This window comes from Etheostoma cragini, chromosome 1 (assembly GCF_013103735.1).
Source record: "Etheostoma cragini isolate CJK2018 chromosome 1, CSU_Ecrag_1.0, whole genome shotgun sequence".
NCBI classification, from domain to species: Eukaryota; Metazoa; Chordata; class Actinopteri; order Perciformes; family Percidae; genus Etheostoma; species Etheostoma cragini.
Window position 1 is genome coordinate 20,894,127 of NC_048407.1, and position 25,461 is coordinate 20,919,587.

The following is a 25,461-nucleotide window of genomic DNA, read 5'->3' on the forward strand; positions in this document are numbered from 1 at the left end:
CACCTCTTGTTGACTGTCACGGATGGCAAGAACATATACCTGCCAATTACTGTATGACATGCAAACATAAACTTTACCTTCGTGAAAGTGCTTCACATAAAACTCAGTGGGTGTCCTTGTTCATTAAAAAACTATATTCAAATACAGAAATTGAAATATAAAAACTAAAGTAATGTTATGCAACATTATATTAAAAAAAACACAGAACAAAAATCTATGTGAATGGTCTTAAGTTGCAAAATATTTTTAGACAGGATTCTTCCGCACATCAATTAATGAATTGTTGGAAGTCAGTGGTCCGATGTTGAGGCTGGAGTTCCGTGATTCTCTGCGAGACTTAACCACGGGCAGGGATGCTGCCCCGCCCCAGGACCCCATACCAGTTTGAACTACACGGTTAACAGGAGCGTCCCCAGCTCCTCGAAGCCATAACTCTTCCATGATAGCAGGTTCCTCTGTAGGGAGAGAGGAGCGTCTCCACGTGGACGGGAGAGGGGTGTTCACCAGCTCACGCATTTCCTCCCTGGACCTGGAAGGTTTGTCAGACTGGCACGTCGCCCTGCCTCCTGGGCTGTCCTCAGGGCTGCGGCTTAGCTTCTCCATGCTGCCGATGCCTGCTGGCTTACCATCAGATGCCCCCACTGAAAGACAACACAGGTAAAAAGGACAGTTACCCCCATGTTCCACCGGGCGCGTCTGCGCTGCGTTCCACCATTCTACCCCGGGAGAATCTCAGAAGTGGAGTGTCTTGCCTGGCCGACTTGCAGATTTTACTTTCTCTAAAAGTACTCAAAAGAACAAGCATGTGTTTATTAGCTAGTATCTATCTATAACACTCCACGGTTAACACTGGCAGTGATCACCATACCCCCAACCGGCACAGACAGACAACCGCCCACCAAGAGCCTGGATCAGTCCGAGGTTTCTCCCTAAAAGGAGGTTCTACTCACCACTCAAGGTTTCTGTCTAAAGGGGAGTTTTTCATCGCCACTGGTGCACTAAATGCTTGCTCTAGTGGGAATTACTGGAATTGGTCTTTGTAAATTATAGAGTGTGGTCTAGATCTACTCTGTTAAGTGTCTCAAGATTGCTCTTGTTATGATTTGATACTATGAATAAAATTGAATTGAACTCCCTGCTTCTGTTTTCTTGGCTGTGATGTCGTAATATGTTTTAGAGTTAGAAAATTAGAATTAAGACTACCTTTCCACCTTGACCGGCTACAACATTCATATTAATGTTTTGCTAATAATAATCTAATAACTGGATAATATAGTGTATGAAACGGTTGCATTACAATGACTTTTTCTGCCATTTTATAAACCAATCGAATAATCAAGGAAAACAACAGAGTAATGTATACTGAAAAGAATGATTAGTTGTAGCCCGAATGTCCTGTGGTTATCTAGCCGTAGGAATGAACTGTTCTGCTCCGTCAGCAGCAGGCTGTAACTCAGCTAGTGACAGGGTGCCACAAAAATGAAACGGAGAATGGAGATACAGAAGTTGCCCGAGGAAACGTGGAAGGTTATTTGCACTTAAGTCATTTTATATTTGGCAAGAAGCAAAGTATGGCTTAATAACATGGATATCTGAAGCCATCATGCTGCAAGCTGTAAAGACAATGATTATGAGAATCATAAATATTAAAAGCAGCACACACTTTGATGTAAAAATGACTCTACCTTTAGCATGCTGGTTGACTGAACCACAGATTTCCCTTAGTTTGTTACTTAGTTCCAGATTTGCTGCCTTGTAGTGGTTCAGCTCCTTGCTGAGGTTATGGATCCATCCTTCATACTGCCGCTGCCTTCCTGCCAGCCCCTCGTCCATTTGCTCTGTGGGGGCAACAGGACACACACATAAGGGGGTGCATATACTATTTGTTTCATAAGATCATTAATATTTTAATTTAATTTGAATTATTTAGAAAAGTGTGAAATGAAGATTTGCTAACACAGAATGGTAAATCACTTTAATCACATTTACTTTCTACCTGTAAACCTAATAAATAATAAATATGTTGTTATTATTGTAAAAGGTCCTTGTGATCCACACCTCGACACTGCTGTAGTAAGAGCTGGACACTCCTCTCATGCTCCTTCTGCTGTTGTGTGAGCCGGCGATCTGTGTCGAGCTGTGTGCGATCGAGGGCGTTCTCCAACCACTGCACCAGCTTCTGCTGCTCATCCAGTTGCATTTCCAGCTCAGCCAGGGCGAGTTGTAGCTTACGCTCCTCCTCACGCAGAGACACCACCTACAGGAATGACAAACACATGTTGGTGAGTTCAGACCTGAAGGCTTACAACGCAAGGTCTGCCACTGCTTAGCTTTCTTGTCAAGAGTGAACAAGTGTTGCTATTACTAATGGTTAATTCATGATATTGATGTTTAAATGACATTAGTGTAGTGTTACTAATAGGGCTGGGTTCCAAATTCAATACTTTTTAGGCAACGACAGAATTGCCTCTGAAATATTGAGTATTGAAAAATGCCTTGTCATTCAATAACCCAATTGCAATACCTAGGGAGTAAATCTCATCAGCGTCAGTGAGCCAATAAGCATGAAGTAGGCTTCTACTAAACTCTGTGTTACTCTCACTAAACTCTGTGTTATGCACAGAGATGAGGCTCATGAGTTGATAAATAAATGAAAAGATTTGTGCCGTAATGTTGTAATTTCTTTTGTTTTATAAAATTGGTGTGAAAAAAGTTGCAAAGTAACTGGTATCAAAGTCACGGTATTGGTGTCGGTACTGGCATCAAACATCTTTGAACAATACCCTGCCCTAATTAACGACTAGCCGGCTTGTCTAGTAAAAGTAGTACACAGTAAAAAAAGAAGAAGCAGAATATCATGTTGAGTGCACAGACCTTGTCGAAGTACTTGCACAGCAGAGCTCTGGTCTCAGAGGCAGACAGGTAACTGAGTTTGGCCATAAGGTTCATCTCCCACTGGGAGAGCATACTGGCAGAAGCCCTCAGCTGTCTTTGTCTCTGAGTGATGGCCTCATTTTTATACTCAATAGCGGCATCCAAAGCCTCGATCGCTTCGTCCAGCTGGAAAAGTGTTCGCTCCTCCTGCAAAAGTCAGAGGGAACAGACTTAATGAGAATGTTCACCATGAACATTAAGTCCCACACAGTTGATATTACAGCTTCCAGTGAGGATTTGTCACGGCTTGACTCGTTAGTTCCTCTTACTGCCATGTGAAGTACTTAACTCATGTTTGCTGCACAGCAACACCTCTCTTACTATGAAATTAGGTCTAAACAATTAAAAATATGTTCAACAGTCAGTGCTATGAAAACACAAAACACATCCTATCCACAAAAAGTCTCTTCTTTCTGTGGCTGCTTGAACCACAGAGTAATATCTGACCTCAGGTGACAGCAGGCTACCCTGCCGCAGCTTATCGTCCAGCTCCACTCTCTGTTTAAGCAGTGAATCTTTCTCTTGACGGAGGTTGGAGATCTCCTGCCGAATCTGTTCGGAATCTTGAGCACTGCCGCTGCGAAGAAGACCATTCCTCTCACTCAACTCTCGCTCAAGTGACTCAATGCGCCCCGTCAGTGTTACCAGGTCTTTACTGAGGGCCTGGAGGGAAGAGGAGTACAAAATATTCAGCATTTGTTTCTTGTGACACTGAATTGAGTGGTTTGTGGTTGTTAATACCTGACTGGAGCGGAGCCTCTTGGTCTCCAGTCCGCTGCGTTCCTGTAGCAGGGCTTCTTTCTTGGCCAGGATTTGCTCTCGTTTGGTGAGCTCTCCTTCCAGATCTTCCAGTTCTTTCCTCTGGTCCAGTACCCGCTCCATTTCCTCATCCAGCCATCGTTTTTGTTCCTCAATCTTCTGCTCACAGGGTATCAAGACACAAAAGCCCACACGTTAGGCAGAAATAGACACACACACACACACACACACACCAAGCACAAACTGAGGCTGCAAAGGGAGCAACAGCCCCACAAGCAACATTCTACACATTTTTAGCAAAAGGACAAATTCTTCCTCAAATCACTGTGTGACTAACTTTCTTTTGGGATTCAAAGACAGTTTGCTTTCTATGAATTTAAAGTTGGGAGCGATATATTCTCCTTGAGATTCTTGTCCCACCTGTTGTTCTTCCAAAGAGATGACTGAGCCGTTACTGCCGCTGCGTCTCTGCCTCTGGAAGGCAGCGACCTCCTCCGTCTTTATGCGTAGGATCTTTTGCTGCTGCTCATTCTTTATTTCGAGTTCCTACAGAAGGGATGGATGGTGGAACAAAGGAAGATAATGGTCAATTACAAGATTAGTATGGAGGAAATCTTTATCAGAATAAAATTGGCCCTCACACTGTATATTGATAGGTTGTCCTTAAAACTACTCCCAGACATATGGACTTGTGGAAGAGATTTGCTCATTTCACACATGAAAAAACAAACATCATTTGCAATAAACTGAGTTTGGTTCGAAATTCACTCAATCAAGTTCAGAAGCACTGGCTATAACCAGAAATCTATGGCTTGGCAAACCTTGGCTTTGGAATTTACAGAGATTTGTCAGAGTCATAGATAGACCCTGCTAGGTGTTCCCTGCAACAGCACAGTCAAGTTTTGCAAAATATTTGGGACTGGCTAATCGGCAGAATGACTTAAATTAGCTTGTTTTCCACTAAAGGAAAGCATTAAGTGATATGGTCCATGTGACTGCATATATAGAGAAAGAGGATTTTTAATTCAGTTTTTAAAGATATGGCTGCCACTCTGCTGAATTGGCCTAAGGTACCTTTACTCTGTGAGTTCTTCTTTGCATCTCGCTCTCCAGACGTCGTTTCTGCTGACTTTCTTGGCGCAGCCGTTTTTGTAGCTGCTCCTGCTGCTGTCTCATATTCTGAACACTTAGCTCCAGCTCTAACACACGACGTTCGCTCTGGGCAGGCAGGTTAGCGAGTCGAGCGGTATCCCTCTGACGCTGACTGAGAACCTAACGCGAAACCATTCACAGAAGTTTAAAAGTACAGCTCGAAAAGGTCTCACGTACAAAAGTATAACTTCCGAACAGTACAGTTTTGTTGTTAATCACAATTCAGGGAAAGAACATAGGTTTAAAACAGTATCTTAGATCAATTAAAATATTTTTTCAGATGCACCACAAATCAGCATCACTAGTTGTCTAGTTGTCGGTTGCCTATGTGCTATTAGGCATAAATACAGAGGTGTGGCAGTCAAACCTGAACTTTGCTCTGAGCAGCAGCTATCTTCCTGCGACATTCCTGTGCTCTGGTCTTGTCTGACGTGCTGATCTCTCTTTCTTGCCTCTCTAGATCCTGGAGCTGCCGTTGAGCCTCCTGCAGCTCCAGTCGAGCCTGCACAGCTTCACTCTCCAGAGCTGTGATCTTATGGCTATACTGCTTGTTCAGGGCCTGAGCATCCTTACCTAAAAAAAACCTGATGGTTAAAAGAGAACCTTTATTTGGATTAGATGAAGCTAAGAAAGGGTAACAATATCAAAATTGCTACCCGTTTTGACCAGCTCCTTGATGAGTTCTTCCTTCATCCGGATGGTGACAGACAGCTCCCTGATCTTCTGCTGTGCCTGAAAAAGTCCCAACTCTGAAACGCCTTCGAAACCTTTCAGACTTTCACGCACAGATGTCTCCCCAGTACTCGAGTTGGCTACACAGAGATTTGAGACAATACGCATGAGGTCAGCAGGGTGGTACAAGGAGGAAAGGAACAGAGCTTCAAGACAATGGCCAAGATTCAAGACCTCATGTTTGATCCTCCTTAAGGACCAATACAAATCAGTCCTCCCTGTTTAACTCCCACTCTCCAATAATGTAAACCTTGGACCGCAGAGACTAAAACCAGCTAACAAAATCATATTGAACAGATTTTAAAAGCCTTAGAAATACCCTGACTCTATCAGGACAACATATAACATCTAAATGCAAAAGGAACCAAAAGACAATAAAAAGATATATGTATATTTAAAATCTGTGCATAAAATATTTGTATTAAATAATTTAATTTTGTAATTACCTGAGTGCTAACAAACAACAACCGACCCCTTCCCAATCAATACCCCTACATAAATATAGAGGCACATTGGGTTGTTAGACTTACATGCTTTTCTGGCTAAACAGGGGAGCTGGTCTGGCTCATGCAGAGATATGAGCCCTCTAGCACCAACTGCTAGTCCTCCTGACATGTCCCTCTTGGTCCAGGTCAGGTTCACCTGTCTGACAGAACCATTAGCATTAAATTACATACATTTCTTTAAATAGTGTAAGCTGCAAGCTATGAGTTCCATAAACACAACATACTTGCGTCTCTCTTGGCTGAAGTTTGAATGACTGCCCTCTTCTTCTGTATCCTGCATTTCTGCTCCTCCTGTGATATCATGGTCCTCATAGAGGCCACCATCCTGATCACAACAAAGCCCGTCACTAACCTGTAAGTACACACACACACACACACACACACACACACACACACACACACACACACACACACACACACACACACACACACACACACACACACACACACACACACACACACACACACACACACACACACATTCTGCTTAAGTGTGTAAAAATGACATTAGATCTGTATAAAGATGATAATAAAACCAAGCTAGAATTAATTGTGCGTTTTAAACAGATTTGTTTAACTTTTTGGACTGTATCTGGGCATTTTTTAATAAGGTGTTTCTGGTTAGTATGTGCTCATCATATTGACGAGTTTGCACCTCCATTTATTACTACTTTTTAAACTTTTAAATCCACCCAATCCCACAGGCTCCAAAAATAGCTGGTTACCTGGCTGTATGTGCCTCCATTCTGACAGTGTTGCATGGAGCCCATAGGGGCGGTGTGTGGCCGCGGCCTCAAGTTAAGACCCAGGCCCGTCAGCCCTGGAGTGGACAACAGACACTGCAGCTCCACTATTAAGTCCTGTTGCTCCTGCAGCTTATCACTCTGAAACACAAGGAAAGCAATAAATGCGTAACATACAGTATCAGCTTAGGCAACGGACATAACGTGCTGAAAATCAGTATTATAAAAGGTGACACAGCTTAGGAGGGGATCATCACCCTGCTCCCAAGTTGGCCAATATTACTACCAGCTCGGTTAACACGCACATAATAAACATAGATGAATGTGGCCTGCCATGATTAAACTGTGAAACACTGCACTTATGGAAAAGGCAATAATAGAATTCCATTGCATATCACCTGCTGCTTATATTGCTCCATAGCATCCTCCAGAGCTGCTAAAAAGTCAGAGTTCTCGCCCTCTAGCCGCTGAATCTGTGCTTGAAGCAGCCCAATACTCTCCTCTTTCTCTCCATGCTCATGGCCCCACCTTTCCTCCACAGCCTCTGGATCCTGGGTAATATTTTCATAACACACTTTTATAAACATGTCAGTCACCTGAAGTTCTGACTAAAACCTCTTTAAATATTTCCTTGGGAGTGTGAAAGAGACAAACCTGGTTCCTCACAGAGGGTCTTCCTCTCTTTAATGCAACACTGTCTTCAGTGGAGCTGTTCTCGATGCCGCTGTCTGGTCCTGAGGCAGTGGTCAGTCCACTGCGCTCCTCTTCCACGGAGCACAGCCACTCCTTTACTCTCAGACTCTGCTCTGCAGTCAGAGCCCCTTCACTCTGCAGCTCCCACAGCAACCTGTGATATATAGTTATCAAAAATATGAAGGAAGGAAGCACCAATGCTTCTTAAATCTAAACTACTGACAATTAAGCAAGATACACATCACACAGACAGGATGAGAGACACTCCTCTGAATGAAGCCTGACATAGATGATACCACCTAAAGCTTGATGCCAACAAACTCCAGTGTTCACCAGAGAGAGTGGCATGTATTCCTCTCATTTCCTCAAGCTAACAAACCAGGGTAAACACAGAAACGTGTCCCTGGCAATTTACTTCTTGTCAGCAGTGAGCTGCACTCAATCTAAAATACATGGGGAACGCTGATAGCAATGAAAAAAAATATGTCAATGCACTGGCTTTTATGTATTATTTAATACTTCTTTTACGTTATATTATCATAAAGTAGATGAACGGCCTTGATGTGTTTTGCCTAATTATTTTAATGGACGTCATATTAGATCATGTGTATATACACAAAACTTTTTTTTCTCCTTTTGACCATTATGCGTTTGTTTTTTTTCTGCACTTTTGCCTAAAATCTAAGTTGTTGTCCATTATCCCATCCTCTTTCAGTCACTCTGTTTTCTGATTTGTACAAGTGCAAGAAGCGAGAACTGCAATGCATCAAAGAATCAATTTTTATTCCCTCCTCTATTACACACAAATATGATCTACTGTATATTAGGTTTTAGCTAATCAGATGGTGTAATAATTATAAAGTCATTGTGGGTTTTGGCCTCTTTAAGCATTTGAAAAATGCAAAGATTAAAAAATAAATAAAGTAACACCAGTATTAGTATTAAACTTTATGCTAGCAATTTGTTTTCATTTGGCTGACGTGGAATTAGGAAAGTTCATATTGTAGCGGAGGTTGCTTGAACATTAAGTATTAGTGATAGAGTCAGAAAAGAAGGTGGCTGGACTGTTCATTTAAAATAGAACAACGGTGACCTCAGGGATAACATTAACAATTTAATATCCCTAATTAATAATTTTATATTGTGAACTTGTGTATGCATAAGAGAAACAATGGCTTGTGAATTCCATATACACATTAATTCGCAAAGGCACTTACCAGTCAATGGTCCAGGACATGCACAATTCAAAATGATAAAGACTACATTTAACTTGATAAATCAATGTGCTTTGACCTGTAAGCAGTGTCTGTACACGTCCTATAGTGGGCGCTCTGGGCTTGCAGTCTGTTGATCTCTCCTTCTCCAAGTCGAGGTCTTCTGTTTGTATCAGCGTGAGAAATGATGCGGGTCTCTGAACGCTGGCGGTTTTCCAGGGCTCGGCGAAGGGCCTTGATTTGTTGCTCCAGCCCCTCCACTCGATCTGGCTCGCGCTTGCAGTTGACCGTCGCCCGGTTCTGAATGTTTCTGGCCCTTGTTGCATAGTTTAGTGTATTCAGGCTCTCGTCAAAGTCTGAGGAAGATGGGCTGATGCAGGCAATCATCAGTGTTTTGGAATTTCCTCCCAAAGAGTCTTTTAGGATCCTAAGTGAAACAAGGATTATATGAATTAAACCAAAGAGACATTTTACACAAATTTATGTTCAAGTGGTATGCTGCAGTATCTAATGAGCTTACTAAAAATGTACCTTGTGATTTTAGAATCTCTGTATGGTATGTGAGAGCCTTTTCTCTTAGGGTCCCCCAGTGCCCCGATAACGTTTCCAAGAGCCAGAAGACCGCTGTTTATCTGGATACTCTCTTTCAGTCTCTCTCCAGTGTTCCCAGTCTTCAAGATGCGCTCTGACCCCGCAAGGTCAACAAAGTGGAACTTGGAAGACAACATTTGTGGTCCAGAATTTGTAGCGGTCCCATAAAGGCGAGAGCTTCCCCGGCGCTGGTCCATATACACAGTAAAAATGGTGTGTGACCGGCTGGAGTTTGGATTCATCTGGGTTGCACCAGTGTGCCTGGCTGTGTTTCCTGACTCTAGTAAACTCAACACCTCATCAAGACCTTCCACCTCACACTCCTTTACGCCACACAAAACTATGAGTCACAGAGACGAAGACAAAAAAGCACATTCATACATACACAAACCACTTGAGTAAAATGCTGAATAATAATATCAATATCTTAACCACAAAAGACATGCTTAAAGAAAAACTAGGCAGCCTTTTCCATACCAATGTTGCCTTTATCCTCCCGGATGTGGATGTCCTTGCTGGCGGTCTCCACCTCCAGTAAGTCCTTGAACTCCTCTTTGTAGACCTCCAGATAGGAGACTCGCACAGAGAAGTCTGTGAGGTCATTTTCATCTAGAAGCTTGAAGACATCTGCAACAGCCCTGGGGATTATACCCTGCTCCTCATCTCTAAAGGAACCTACAAACACAATTAAAACTCAAATAATTGAATGCAACCGACTTGTTAGGGTAAAACTTGATTAGAGCACAGTGTGTACTGTCAAACTGCTGTACTTTTTTGGTCTTGTTTTCTTTAGATTTGTCTTATGCAAAACCTTAAACTTAATTTTTGATACAGGATAAACTGAGCTTACAACAACTGAAGTGGGCAATGGAAAAAATGATTGAATAAATAACTTACAAATATTTGCTTCTCCAATGGTGTAAGTCTTGCCTGAGCCCGTCTGTCCATAGGCAAAGACTGTTGCATTGAAACCTTGAAAGAAGGCATCTATGAGTGGCTGAACAGACAAAGAATAAACCTCCTCTTGACAGCGAGTTTCTTCAAATAGGTAGTCGCAAATGAAGTGCCGGTCGTGGCCCAGAGTAACACGACACAGCTCCGAGTCCACGGTAATACAGCTCTCGTGGCAACGTAAAACTTCTTTGGGCAGGAGGGGACGCACTCGAACAGCTACTTGCACTGCAGAATAATCGCCTCTGCCTTGGCCACTGGGCACTTTAGGAGACATGTCTGCTGCACCGCTGGAGCTCTTCTGTGTTCCTCTGCTACACAGGAATCATCTTTGGGCCACTAGAGGGAATAGAACTCACTTGTCACTAGTTTCTTAATCATAATATCATGTCATCTGGCTGAAGGATGTAATATGGCTACAAATCAGAATGTGACTGATTACATGATAAAGCAATGAACTCACCTAGCAGCTCAAACACGAGTGTTGTGCAGGTAGGCAGTTATTTTGCTAAATGACCATATTGTATAACACACTTTTACATAGGAGAGGGTGATATTGAAATATACACAATATCAATAATTTGCAACCGGTAGTGGAATTTTACAGTACATTTACTCAAGTATTGTACATAAGTAAACAATTGATTAACTAATTTGATTTAATTTAATTTAATACAATATTTTATTATAAATTAAGCTGCACAACAATGTACAGGCCTACAACTGCAGCTCAGATGATCAGACAATTAAAGACTAAGCTGATTGACAGTAGCTGTTTGGATTGTTTCCAGTTTCTAAAGTGAGAGTACTTTTATTTTAAGTAAATTTATCTCATAACACTTGCATACTTTTACTAAAGTATCATTCTCAATGCAGAACTCTTACTTATAGCAAAGTCATTTTACAGTGTGGTATTAGTACTTCAACTGAAGTAAAGGATCGGAGTACTTCTTTCCCCACTTTATACACCAAATTTGTGATATATTAGCTATTCTGTAATGTAGATACTGTTATGGTAGATAAAAATAACCAGAAATCAAGCAAATTTTATACCTGACAAATCGAGGTACTTTATTGCATTCATGTAACAAATAAAAATAAAATAAAATTGTTGCCATAGAGCGTGGACTGGCTCATTGGTTTCAGATAACAAAGAAACAGCTACGTCTGTATATGCCATGGCAAAAATATCCCTTTAAAACTCAACACATCCTGGAGCTGCTTTATCAAAAACCTTTACGTGAAAATAACTGACAAACAGATTGAGACATACATTTTACTTTTAAGACACTTCACGTATTAAGCTAGGACCTGGATGGGCCAGTCCCAAACTAGGCAACCCTTCTTAAGCTTAACGTTATTTTAAACAGAGCCCCATAACTCATTTTCGTAGGCTTGATCTACGATACATCAAAGTTAAGGACCCATTTGAAATTGCCTTTGTTGCTGAAAGGCGGCCTTGCCTTACTGTAAAAATATGTAAAGTATTCAAATTTTTTATACGGACCCTCTGGAACCTTCTCAAGGACCCCTGTGGTCCCCCGGTCCCCACATTGGGAACCACTGCTATCAAGTAAGTTAACGTTAACTTATTGTGGCCATGTTAGCAAGATGTAGCTAGCTAACCGAGGCCCCTTTACCACTGTTTAACAAAGTGAATACGTTACGTCCCGTTATCCATAAGAAACACACCCATGTAGCTGGGCTTTATCTAAATCTCCCTTAACAAGAAGTTTCCTCATATCTTACACGCTAGCTAAGCTAAAGTTAGCAAGTTAGCCAGGCGTCCGAACAACAACATCAAAACATGAGGATGAGGCTGGATGTCGTTATCTAGAAGTGCTAGTAGTTTACATTATCACGTAAGAAATGGCTAACGTTAAACATGATGCATTGATTGGGCAAATTATCGTAACCACCACCAGTTAACACAACTTACTTTAACGTGGCAGAAGTTACACTAGGATGGATTCAGGATAACACTGGAGTTTTCTTCTCTTTTTTTTTAGTGTGGAAGTTGAGGGGCAGGCAAGAGGGAGGAGCCCAAAAGTTTGGGCTGAATTTTGGGTGTGGTCTTGAAAGCATCATGGTTGAGAGGGCTCAACGTTCCCTCAGTACATCATGGGCTTAATGCAGAGAGGCAAAAACAAGTGACTTAGATAGCCTATAACCTGCAGAGCTACAGAAGTTAACACAATACAGATAATTAATACATAGTTAGTAGGACCACATTGAAATTCAAATGTTTTTTCTTTTTCTCCTTCTGATTATTATTGTTCTATGTCTTTGACCCCATTAATGAGGGGCTTGGCCTACTCAAAAAGTTGTAAAAATTGGTAGGCCTACTATCAGACTTTTTTGCAACCTGACACGGGTCTTGGCAGCATCGTACTACAGCATCTACTCTCATCCTCACTCTTCATCACAAAAACAGGCACAAAAACAGTTCTTTTTACAAACAATTACATAATTAGTCTTTGGCAGATATGTCAAATCTGCATGTGCGTGGTAAGTACAATAACCTGAATTAAACATACAAATGTTTTCAAATCGCAGTCCCAAGTGCACATGTCAGAATCCCCACAAAGGGTCCAATGTGATCTTCAATGAGTACTAGCCTACATTTTGAATATTAAGGCAGACTGTGAATTGTTGTCTCAGGATTATACTTATAACAACAAAATCCCTAGTCTTCCAAAGCATTCAAAATTTACTGTTGACATTGGTTCTGTTTAAAAAAACGATTTCGTCCTTTGAGAAAGGGAAAAAAAATGAAAGATTGTTAGCAAAATATTTATGAACATTATGATTTGCTTGTGAGTTCTTGCCTGCTCTGTGTCAGTGAGCGTCACACACACACACACACACACACGCACGCACACACACACACACACACACACACACACAAACATACACACTCACCTCTAATACCTAATAGTTCACCTACCTGTCTTCAGTGTCTGTGTGTCCGTATAGGTTTATAAAATCATTTAATCTGACCTGCCTGTGCTGGTCCTCGGTGTAGTTACCTATCTGTCAGTCAGTCTGCTATGAGCTGAGCGGTCTGGTGTTGTGTCCTTTATAGATCAGCTCTGTGACAAGGGGCCCGACAGTCTCTTGACATCACAAGCCTAGAGCCCTTAATGCTACCATACTGTTACCCTGGTACTTTCAGTCATATTACCTTTGTGCACCTATGATATAACACTTCAAAATCAAAAAATAAAATAATACCTATATTAATTGGTGTCAACTTGACTGCTGCTGTGTGAAAGTTAGGTGTCCTTGCCAATCAATGTTCGTTGTCATCACGCTTCATATACTCTGTATATATATATATATATATATATATATATATATATATATATATATATATATATATATATATATATATATATATATATATAAATACATACAGTATACACTGTATGTATTCAGGATGAAATTCTCATTGAGGTGAGCATGTTCTTTATAAATATTTATTAATGATGACAATGATTATTGTCTGTTTTTTTATTTGATCATAGGGTGCTTGTTCTCACAAACCTTGCTTGAAACAGAATAACTTTTCACACCCAACTATTGATTTGCCCTCACCAATCGTCACCTAACGTTTGTCCTGTGGGTAGGCAGGTTCAAACACAGTAGTGTTCAAACTTGATCTGAGATTGAGGGACATTCTGTGTGCACCATGATGCTGGAAGGGTAGAAATTAAAGCCAGGCCTCTGGCCACACACACTACTGTTAATGAAGGTCCTAGCAGGGTTCAGCCATTGGGGATTTAATTGAACTGTAGTGTGACTTCATTTCATTATCAGCGCCATGTTCAGTCAGACTAAATCGATGCATCTTCCTCTCACAAGATACAGTAAGTGATTGTATTGGGGTTGTGATGTGATCTTTCATGAACACAAACTGTGAAATATAATTAGAGAACAATGATGTTGACAAGATGGAAATTCATAAAAAATATGAAACATGACACAAATGAGAACAGTCAGTTTATATCAATCTTTAGCTAGCTTTAAAACTATAAATAGTGAACAGTCTTGACAGTGACAAAAGAGACTTGATGACAATAATCAATAAGGACACATCAGTTGATCATTGAGACAATACACTCCAAAGTGATTAAACCAACATATCAGTAGAGGGAGCATTTTGAGCTTGCAGCACATTTCCTCTGGGAGCAGCAGGGGGCAGTGTAACACCATGATTTGAAAATGCACAGGAACAGGTTTTTATTTTGCAATGACTTTCAGATTGAAACACAATCATAAATATACATATTGATATTTGACTGGACAGTAATCCTGTCGGATCCTGTCTGCTTGCTACTGCACCGAACTGTAGCTTCCTTGAGCACAGCAACTGTGGCAGCACTGCTGGCATGTCTGTTATTCCTTCTCCTTTCTTCTTTCCCTCACCTGCTTGACCACATTAAATGGACGGGAGCCAAACTGACTGTGGAGTCCTGTCTGCACTCTCTGGAGCCTCAGCAGACCCAGTCACACTCTCCTTTGTTCCATTTAACTTCAGAGGAGACCGAGGTATTCCTTTTCAAAAGTAAGTACCAGTGATAACCCAGCCCGCTGTCAAAGAGAGTGGTCTGGTTTCTTATGAGCGTACCTCACAACCAGACTGAGATCAGGATATTGATTTCAGTCTCTGTACACACTGCCAGCACTCATTAGGAGGGATTTGTTTTATCTTTACGGTGTGACCCCACACATTGGAGACCTGTAGAGAAAGGGTGATGGCTGGATGAGAAGGTGGATGTAATACGATAAGGTAGAGGTGGGGAGGAAAAGAGAGGACAGTGAGGGGTGAAAAGTGAAACAGTGCAGACAAAACACCAGAGTTCAGACCAGGTGCTCTCAAAAGATTTTCTCAGAGCCTTGTTTGTACAGTTGTGTGTAAGTGGCTATTGTGCAACAGGCTGATCCTCACACAAGCAATACAGAGTAAAAAACACAGAACGCTCAAGCTGTAGAGGAGTAGAGACGGGTTTTACGGGGGTCCCTGAGAGACGGACTTAAGCACAGCCTCGCAATTCCCCTCTCCCTCTGCTTATTTTCCCATTAAGACACAAGAGGCAGCAACAGAGTGAAGAACAGTGAGAGGTCTATCTTGCTGTGGTAATAAAGACAGCAGTTTTTAATTCAGTCTGCACCCCTCTGCCAGTAACTGTCTGGCTGGAGTGAATCGTCTTCTATTCAGCCATCACTCTCTGTCTGCTTCCCTATCTCTAAGCATCTTTTTCGTTCACTCAGTGTGCAATCTGGTTTTAGGATCCCAAGCACCCCAGCCCCCTCAGCGGTGAGTCTCAGTCACAGTATGGAGCCCCCTCTGCAACTAAAGACTTGCTGATTGTCTCCAGTGAACCTACACTTTGCCACACTATCATACAGAGGCTCTTTTGTGTGGGTTTCTTTTTCAGACAGTTGTGTAACACCAAGGACTAGATAGGTGGTTGGTGCAGCACAGTGTGGTGACACATTTAATTACACATATCTAAAATGCCACAGGTTTTCCAAATATACATCTCCTCATGAAGGGGAAATGATCACACAAACATTACTTGCAGGGTGCATGTGCATTTTGTCTGTGTATATGTGCAAATTTATAAGTTAAAGTTATTCATGTACTGTAAGAACACAGTGGCTCTTTGAGCAGCCTGTCTTTGGCAGTCTGTCTGCTGAACAGCACTGCTCTGTACTGCAAGAACTGAAGTGTTCCCTAAACAACCAGTACCCACATATTTCACTATAAATGTGTTTATGTATACAGTATACCAGAAAGTAACTTTTATTGCTTTTAAAAATAAAAATAAACTTTTTAGGCTTTATATAATGTTTTAATGGTTGTATAATAGTTTTACTGAAACCACAATATAAATAAAACATGATAGTAAGAAGAATTACAAAATCTTCACAAGTCATGATTACATTTCCAGTATACATAACATGATGTCAACATAGCAGGACTGTCATTAACAAAAATAACACTTTCTTTCAGGGTGGACTATCTACATGTTTCTGGTTCCTCCAATTTATTGCTGTTTTACTGTTGGCTACATGTCATTCACTTTTCATATCTATTACACTCATTTTTGTCCAATATATATTTTTTAGTTCATCCATACAACACTCTTGTTCTTATGTAATTAACCAAAAGATCCATTCCTGAATTTCTGTAGCTTATCACCAATGCTCCTGAAGGACCCATATTCAAAAATGTTTATTGCACGCAAGACAGGTGTTAAACCAACCATCACATGAGAGTTCTTGTGCTGGTTCATAATGACTTTACTAGTTTTAAGACCTGTCTGCAGCAACTTATTTAGCAACAGCACACAAATACATCAGATTATCACACATGCATGACCAAATAGAGTCCTTAGCCCAATCCTAAACAACTCTTTCTTTGGCCTTTTTTCTCTATGTGTGTTTCCACTTTCATCTCTCTCTTTCTAGAACTCATACTGGGAAACAAACATGGTGACTTTGGTAATGTACTTCCCCAGCTGGACTCGTCTCTCCAGCTCACTCATCTCCACTTCTGCCTCCAGCGTGGCAGGGCCCTGCACGGGGCTTACCAGCATCAGCTGACCTGTCACACGGTCTGAACGCTGTACTGTGAAGTGGCGCCGAGCTTGCCTTCCTCCCAGCAGGGAGAAGCGAAGTGTGTCACCCATTGGACGTAATGCTGAGACCCTGAACATGACGCGGGGAGCTGACAGGTTGGACACTGTAGCCAGGTAATGGTAGGAGAAGGAATTTGGGGTCTGAGAACATGCCTTGTTGTCCACAGGACAGGGGTTACGTTCACAACGCCTGGAAAAAGAGTTCATCCAAGAGTGAGAGTTGGTTTTAAATGGAATTTAAGTTGTCAATGGTTTTATTTGGTCTAAGACATCATCCCCATATCTACTTGTAACTGTGCATCTCAAATGAAAAAAAACACACTTATTACAATACGAGGTGAACTTGGAATGCAAAAAAATTATTAAGAATAATGCTTACATAGGCGACGTCTTGACATATGTAGCATTAGGGATTTTGGGACAGTCCACACGGACACACTGGAAACCGCCATACGTATTAATGCACATCTGGTCCTTTGTGCAGTTGTTCTGTCTGGTGGCACACTCATCAATGTCTGTGAGAAAACACCCACACAGTAGGACATTTATTCAATCAAAAAAGTTAGCTGGGCTATCATTGAATGAATAAGTATAGTAATTAGTTTTTGATCTTCAGTTTTTTTAGTGATTCTTAATGAAACTTGCACTTAAACTGATTTAAGTGAAGTTTTTCAAATGTACAAAGTATGTGCTTTCAGAAAAATAAATAATTTAATGTCTAGAGTTGAAGCTTTAGTGCATAACCTTGTGATATTAAAGACAGTCTGTTACATTCAAGCCATTGCCAAATGAATTGCTGCAAAGCTAATAATTAGCATGTGGTGCATGCACAGCGTTTTCAATAAGCCCACCCAAAACCTTTCTTCAAAATTTTGTTTTTTATATATATATTAACTTTTCAAGTTTTCCTAAAAATCGGCTAATAATCTCATAATTTGTGCTAAAACAATCTAAATGTTTAGTTTTCAAAAAAAATGTAAAAGCTGGTCATGTCTGTTTTGATGTTTCTTCACAAGTTCAGCAGACAGTGAGGTTTGGGATTAGATGCAGCCTGGCGGTTAGCTAGGCTAGCTCAAAGTGGTCAAAAGTGTGAAAATCTTTTATAGTGCAGGACAGTGTTGCAACAGTTGTTGTTTAGGGACCTTAAATGTCGACGAGCGGTATAGATCATCTACAACCAGGAGATGAAGGAGAGCTCAAATCCACAACACATAGCACATCTTTGTCTCTGCCACCCTAGGACACTTGTGTGACCAGTGCCGGTGTTAGTGCCTCTGACTTGGCAGTGGATAATGGCCTGTAGATCTGTCTTCCGTGGATGAGTCTTTAACTCAACCAGTGCTAAAGTAGACCTATCCGGTCGCTTCTTCTGCTTTAGCGGGTTTAATTGTGTAGGACCGCTAGAAGATGTGCGCAGGCAATCTGTTTGTATTATATTATGTTGTTATATGAGCTATATGGAATAAAATAATGCTGCATGCGCATTTCTATTTCTATATCAGCTTGTTACTGTTGTCAAGTAGTTTTTTTCCCTCATGGTTTTCTCTTGTTAAGGCCAATAATGCTTTAGAGCTTGTAAATGTAATTTATTTCCTTTTGGTAAAAAATGTTATAACATAAATCATCACACTAAAGTAACAGTTTGTCTAAGAAGGAAATAACGAGTCTTGTTTTTCCTGACAGATCACGTTGTTGATGAACAAGTTCTGTGCCCGAGTATTGATTCAAACTGTCGGGCAGTGTTGTTGATCTGTAATGTTGAAAACTTAATACAATTAAACAGAATTGTGAAATATTCTGCCTCATGTTATATTAGCAGAACTAAACTATGTTTTGGGGAATTATTAGATGCCTGACCACTTTTACAGTCTATAGGCCTTAGGTCTGTTGAGAGATGCGCTGTAGCACAGCCAGGTATGGTGCATAATGGAGATTCCAAAGCGCTCTTCTTTGGTCAAAACCAAGGAGAGCAATTGCGGATAGGTTGGTCCTTTGCACCGGGACTTAATAACGTTTTTAATTTAAGGCCCACCCACAATTGGTCTGGCCCATCCAAAACTGGAATCTTGGCGCCGTGACTGTTGTGGCGTCCGGTGACTTTCCTACGCAGAAACTCGAGTGAAGATAATTACCTCTTCTGAAGAGTCTGTCATGTTTTTTAATGCTCCGTGTCCTCCTTGACTACTAGCAACTGTGTGAAGGAGGGGTGGAGGTGCGATCACAGAAGGCTTTTATCATGTGGACATGCCAACAGTTTTTTTTTCATTACTTAAAATTCCTTATGGGGGCGACATAAACTACACACTTTAGCTTTAACATATTAAGCTTTGTATTACATGTAGTCTAAGCAACACATACTGTATATAGCAACGTTATGTATACAAATGAGGCACCAGACCAGAGGTGATTATAGTTTTCTCAGCAACATTTGATAGTGAAACAACATGTTGTGGAATACTATATGTAATGTTGAGTGCATATTTTTGAAATTAAGAAAGTGAAAAGTGAAACAAAACATAATAAAAGGAAAGTGCACCTTTACAGCTGCGTCCATCGCGGGTCACATTGTATCCAACGGGACAGGAACAGCTGTAGCCTCCAGGAGTGTTGACACAACTATGTAAACACAGTCTCCCTGCCTGGCCATTATGGAACAGCTCACATTCATCTATATCTAGAAGTGAACAATGCACATGCAGTTGACATCCCACATGAAAACCTAAATATATGTATTAGATTTAGTCATAGGTATTAGTCGTACCAGTGCAGGTGTTGCTGTCCCTGCCAGAGATGGTGTATCCTGGCTCACAGGTGCAGTGGGTGGTCCCCTGTATGATGGTGCAACGTGATGGACGGACAAAGGGCCCAGTGGTGGCAGCCGGCAAGGTAGCAGCAGCAGCGGTGGCGGCGGAGGTGTTTGTCATGGTGACAAAAACTGAATGAGGAAGACAGGAAAGAGGAGAAGTTTTTTTTTTTCATTCCCTGCTGTAATTAGTTATTTCAAAGTTGGCTATTTTCTGTCCAATTAAGTATTGTGAGTTTTAATCCAATGGGCAGACAATCTTAATGTGCAAATTTAACATTATTTAATGAAAACAACCCTATGCTTATGATTCATGTAATTTAGTTGGGCTGCTGTTTTTAAATCTTTTTTCAGGGTTTGGGACAATTATACTGGAATTTGTCTGCAAGCCAAACTCACCAAAATGTTGGCATCACTCAGCCTTATTATTATTAGCCTATTTACACAAATTAAGATGCCATGTTATTTTCATAAAGACGCTTTGTCTCTCCTAGAACACAAGCCATGTCAACATTATAGTTTGTCTATGAGAAAGCACTGACAAGTTTAATTTTTACTGTAAAATGTCCTGCTCTGAACACATTATTGTCTAATTCTTTAAAAAACTTATTTAAAGAGTCTAAAGAAGCGTTTTGGATGAGAGGTGAAACGTATTCAAGTGCAGTTGCCTTTGTTTAATTTAAGGAGTCCTTCCAGCAAAACGTTTAAATATATTGTGTTTATGCAAACAAAAATCATATGTTGGATAATCAGACATTATCATCATTAAAAAATATATATTATAATAATTAGAAATATTGATATTCTGCCTCAGAAATCCTGTATCATAGTCATGTGTTAGTTGGTATGTTGTCACTACGTCTGACATGATTTGTCCCCATGCATCCATGGGTGCAAAACTCCTTAGTGAGTGAGTGAGTGAGTAAGTGAGTCTAGCCATGACTGTGACATTATAAATGGAGCCTACAGAGTGGGCTAATGTCTAATGAACAACAGACCTAAACCAAACTATATGTTAACATGGAAATATCAAATAAATAGAAAAAAAACTAAACAAACTGGGCTCCAGAGATTCACAGTCCACCATCTACATCAGGGAGCAGACCACTGCTCAACCAGCATCGCCTTGGACTTCAAGCTGGAATTTAATAAAAACCCACTTTGTGGTTTGTAGCACTGGCAAGCCAAACTCTTGGTCAATATAATCTCTTTTAGCAGCAGACCGGGAGGATTTGGATACTAGCCTATAAGAAATATGCCCTGTAGTAAAGTGTGCAATATTTATTTGTTGTATGTAGCTTCTAATATTAAGACATCAAAACATTTGGTGCAACCAAAGACCCAAATCTCAAGGATTGCAAATGTTAAATGCACTACAACTTCAACGTGTGTGTGGTCCAATTTTACCTACATGTTGGCAAGGGGCTCTGGCAGGTAGCTCCCGCCCAGCCTTTGGCACAGACACAAGAGAATTGGTTCACTTCATCCACACATGTCCCACCATTCTGGCACGGAGAAGATGCACACTCATTGATGTCTGGGGGAAAAGAAAGAAAGGTAGATTATACAAAGTGACTCCATTGCTACACTTGAACCTCCTGGAGATACAAGAACATATGCTTTGATATTTTATGATAGGAAGATGTGACATCATTGCACATGCATGCTAGAGAGTGAATGAAAAAGAAACGGAGCAGATGAGTTAATGTTAGTGTAGGGCAAACCCTGTCTTGATCAAACAGCCTTTGAGCTGTTATCTTAAAGTCTGCGAGCTGTCAGAGGACATACAGATTGGAATATCACATGTCACGCCATTCAACAAGATCTCTCAACAACTTACCACAATACATAAAGAGGAAATATGATCATGAGTCACAAGAGAAATCTATCTCTACATAGAAAAAAGGCATAATGCACAAAAAGAGGAATGGCAATAGAAAGCGGGAGACGGGACGGTTACAAAAGGACGATGAAAGTGATAAGTGGGTTAGATAACAGGATGAGTGATGGTCAGGGCAAAGAAGAGGAGAGACCCTGATGGGAAGAGGAATGAGGATGGGCCAGAAGAGAAATTGACCATCACAGTGAGGGCCAGGTAGCAGAAGATCAGCGCTGGACTCTCACCTCGGCAGGTGGGCTGCTGGCCGCTCCAGGTCAGGCTCTCCTGACAAACCCTGCTCTCTGATCCAACAAGCTCATAACCAGGGTCACACAGAACGTGAACCTCATGGCCCACGGCGTGCAACTTGCCGAGTTTCCTCCCATTGATAGGCACGTCCAGTTTTGGGCAGGTACCTCAATGGTAAAAAAAGCAGAATGGCAGATATTTCATTTTATCTGATTTATTGTTTATCTCGAACAATCAACAATGTTGCAAAAGAAAAAAAAAAAATGAACACCACAAAATTAAAACCCAAACAATCAGAATTTACCCAAGACCGCCCCAAAAATTACAGGATAGGTTTGAGAAGGAGCAGGCGGTAGCATGCAGCTCATAAGGTCCTGCCTGTACTTCACAATATTATAACATTACGAAACAAATTGATATGCAAACATCTGACATTTGAATAAATCAGTCTTTCTGAGGGTTTTGCTTACTGTTGATTGCTCTTGTGGTCTGCTTCCCCGTGCTGCTCTGCAACAGGTTTATTTTCTTCTTTAGGTTGCGAAGACTCTGCAAGTAAGAGGCTTCATGGGCTGACAGAAGCTTCTGGACTTGCTTTAGGGAGCCCTGTATTTCCTGTTTACTAGGGCAGTCCTGGAATAAAACAGAGGAGATGACTAATGTAATTAAATGTTGATTAATATTTCACAACAGCTTCTTCAAAGCTGTAATTCTCTAACAAGATTAATATATGCCTGTATCAATTCTTTTACAAACCATATCATTGTAAACAATTCAATGATGTTAATATGAGAAGTTCATGATTTTTGTTAAAACAGGAGCATTTAAGAGTGTATTGCACTGTACTAAACATAGTTTTACTATTTGGATCTTCAAAGCTGCAGAAACACTCTTTCTTTTAAACGTATGAGTTTTCTTTAAAGGGAATACTGTTTTGGTGAATTCATGAATTAATGAATAGAGAAAAGCTACTCCTCTGGCTCAGGTAAGTTAAAATAAATATTTGTCGACATAAAAAAGAGACTGTAGGACCACAAGCCAGTGATGTCATTGATGTGTTAGCCAGAGAACTAACTTTTCATTCATCACAAGACTCAAAATGTTTGGTTGATGATTTCTTTACAGCCAAATGATTTTATAGTTTGGTATTTTGTTACATATTTTGTCCTTGTGATTTTGTTATATTTTTTGGTCTTGTATATGCTTTAGTCCTTGGTTGCTCCCTGTCTTGTCTAGTTGAGGTTTTGTGTCTTGTGGTCTCTCGTGAGTGTCTGCATGTTCTGTTTCCTGTTTTTTTGATAGTCTGGTTTTCTGTGCTGTCTTATCTTCAGTTTTACTTCCTGTGATTTCCCGTTTTTTGATTACCTGTCTTCCACCTGTTTCCCAGCCCTTGTGTCACCTGCCTCTTGCTATCCCGTTACCCTCTGTATTTGGTCTTGTTGTCAGATCATTGCAACGTTACTGTGTACTGTTACCTGTTTTTACTTTGAACGTAATTTTTGGTTCCCTATTTTTTTCCAGCTTGTTTTTAAGACTTGTATGTGCATTTCTGTATTCATTTAGTCATCAAAACTACCTTCAGTTTCCGTCTCTGCATTTTGCGGAGCCGCAAGCCGCGATGAGCAGATCACACTAAGTCAAGCTGCGTGTTTTCACTTATCCTGGATATCTTCATTCTACTTTCATGCAGCAGGCCCCAGATCACCTAACTTAAAAGTACAGTATAAAATAAAATTAAGGCTCTGATCAAAACTTGAAAAATAGTCTGCTCCACTGCATGCAAACAAATGAAAGCCTGCTGAAATAGTCAGGCCCTTAAATACTTGTGCAGTACAGAAGCTGGTCTGTTATAAAAGCGAGTAAATGCCGAAAGATCAGAGTATGTTTGGCAACTGTAAGTATTTGCAAGCAGCAACCTTCTTGTCTCAAAGCTACATAACTCAGTCATAAACACAGGAACACTCTCTGAAGGTTTAATATTCTTGTGATGTTTAGGTGTGACCCCATGTGGATTACAGAAGATTACAGTCACTTTAGTAGAGGCGATGAAATCAGCAACAGCTAAATCGCTTTTTGTGTGCTGGAGGTTGGGGTCGGGGTCAGTACAGGGTAATAACTCCCTCAGCATAAACATCACCTGTGCTACAAACTCCCTTTCTATTGGCTGCAGGGGCGAGGGAGTGACACTGCCTGGTTTTCTTGCCATGTCCTCTTCAACAGTGTCATTCTACGCCTTGTGCCCTGTCCTCTCATGTTATGTAAGAAGAGTCAATATTTGTTGAAAACACCTTTCTGATTTGGACAGAACCTAAGTCTGGAGAAGCTTGAGTCAGCCAGGGAGGGAGGGGGTGGCTCGTGTTTATAGTGCAGTTGTCAAAGGCCTCTTTCTGCCTATGCTTAGCGACATTTCACATGGCTTCATATTAAGAGGATGCATGCAGTTCTGGAGCTTAAAATGACAGTACTGTACTATTGTATCTAACCAGAGTTACAACTTTGAAACACTGAAATGCAACTTTAAACTTGCCCTCACACATAGATACACACCTAAACCATCCCGCTCTCTTTCTTTCTGAGAAACACAATAAAAATATGCAGGCCTTGTTTCAGTAACACACATGCATAGCGAGCAAAGTCCTAAAGAGAGTCATTTACAGAGAGATGCCACTTTTATGAAACATTTAGCACAATTGCATTGAAGCACAGGATAGATATATATGTTGAGTGTATTCATTCACTGGAGCCTCTGGGTACTTGTTTCTGAGGCAAAATAAAGGTGACTCCAGCTTTGCTCTGTAAAAAGATTTTTTTATGCAATGCCAAGCAAGGACATTCACAGTAGGTGCTGTTATGATGAAGGTTACTCAGATTTTTGTGTGCAGTTTTTGCCTTTCAAGCCATGGATGGAGTTTTCAAGAGGCATGTTGTAATCAATTAATCAATTCAATAGAACAGAATATAGCTGTCCTTTTGAGCATGTGTTGAGCCTTTCAACTTAATTAAAATGATGTTCTATACTCTAAAAACACCCAACTGCATTAGCCTGTGACATTGATTTCACTCACCTGTTCAAAAGTAGGATGAAGCGAGCAGAAACACAACACAGTGATGACAATCGCAGCTATCATGTTTACACTGATTCCAATCCAAAGCGCAGTCCTCAAAAGTGTTCAAAGATGTTGGCAGTGTGAACACTGAATGCGTGCATGGACTCCAGATGAGAAAATGACCACAGTGGAAAAACTGCGGCAGAAAACTGTTGAGGAATGTTGGGTTTACTCTTCAGGAGCCAATCAGGGAAAAGAGACTTATTATTATCCCTTTACTTAACTTGGTGTGCACTTCCTCTCTGGCCAAAGCAGTTAGTTTATATCTTGTTCATACAGAAGTGGAAGGAAACTGAGCTCTATTGGTAAAGATGTTGATGATCTAAATCATGCGTGAGATGACAGTCATGATCATAATCTAATAATAATAATTTTTTCTGATATTGTTAACTTGTTTACAGCAATTTTTTACATTAAACTTAACATTACTGACACTATTGTCAGTAATGTTAAACGAAAACAACATACATATATTGTAGAAAAAGGTTAAAATATATATTCTGT

General features: G+C 40.7%; 2 protein-coding genes across 2 annotated transcripts; both read right to left on the reverse strand.

The window, feature by feature from the left end:
• Window positions 1-243: 243 nt before the first annotated feature.
• On the reverse strand, window positions 244-12,335 carry kif7 (kinesin family member 7). The gene is made up of 20 exons (XM_034875347.1): window positions 12,215-12,335; window positions 10,222-10,614; window positions 9,802-9,999; window positions 9,265-9,664; window positions 8,813-9,160; window positions 7,481-7,673; window positions 7,225-7,377; window positions 6,809-6,967; window positions 6,308-6,435; window positions 6,108-6,223; window positions 5,502-5,657; window positions 5,213-5,418; window positions 4,768-4,965; window positions 4,114-4,239; window positions 3,676-3,852; window positions 3,382-3,597; window positions 2,875-3,081; window positions 2,059-2,257; window positions 1,686-1,838; window positions 244-641 (listed from the first exon to the last, which is right to left on the reverse strand). Exons 2-20 carry the CDS (start codon window positions 10,550-10,552, stop codon window positions 247-249), a joined length of 4,059 nt encoding a protein of 1,352 aa, XP_034731238.1. The 5' UTR covers window positions 10,553-10,614; window positions 12,215-12,335; the 3' UTR covers window positions 244-246.
• A 3,776-nt stretch (window positions 12,336-16,111) lies between these two features.
• Window positions 16,112-25,122, reverse strand: LOC117948585 (fibulin-7-like). The gene is made up of 8 exons (XM_034878288.1): window positions 24,916-25,122; window positions 22,324-22,483; window positions 21,850-22,020; window positions 21,137-21,262; window positions 19,684-19,857; window positions 19,459-19,596; window positions 17,302-17,437; window positions 16,112-17,112 (listed from the first exon to the last, which is right to left on the reverse strand). The coding sequence occupies exons 1-8, from the start codon at window positions 24,976-24,978 to the stop codon at window positions 16,749-16,751; spliced, it is 1,332 nt and encodes a 443-aa protein (XP_034734179.1). The 5' UTR covers window positions 24,979-25,122; the 3' UTR covers window positions 16,112-16,748.
• Between the last annotated feature and the right edge of the window lie 339 nt (window positions 25,123-25,461).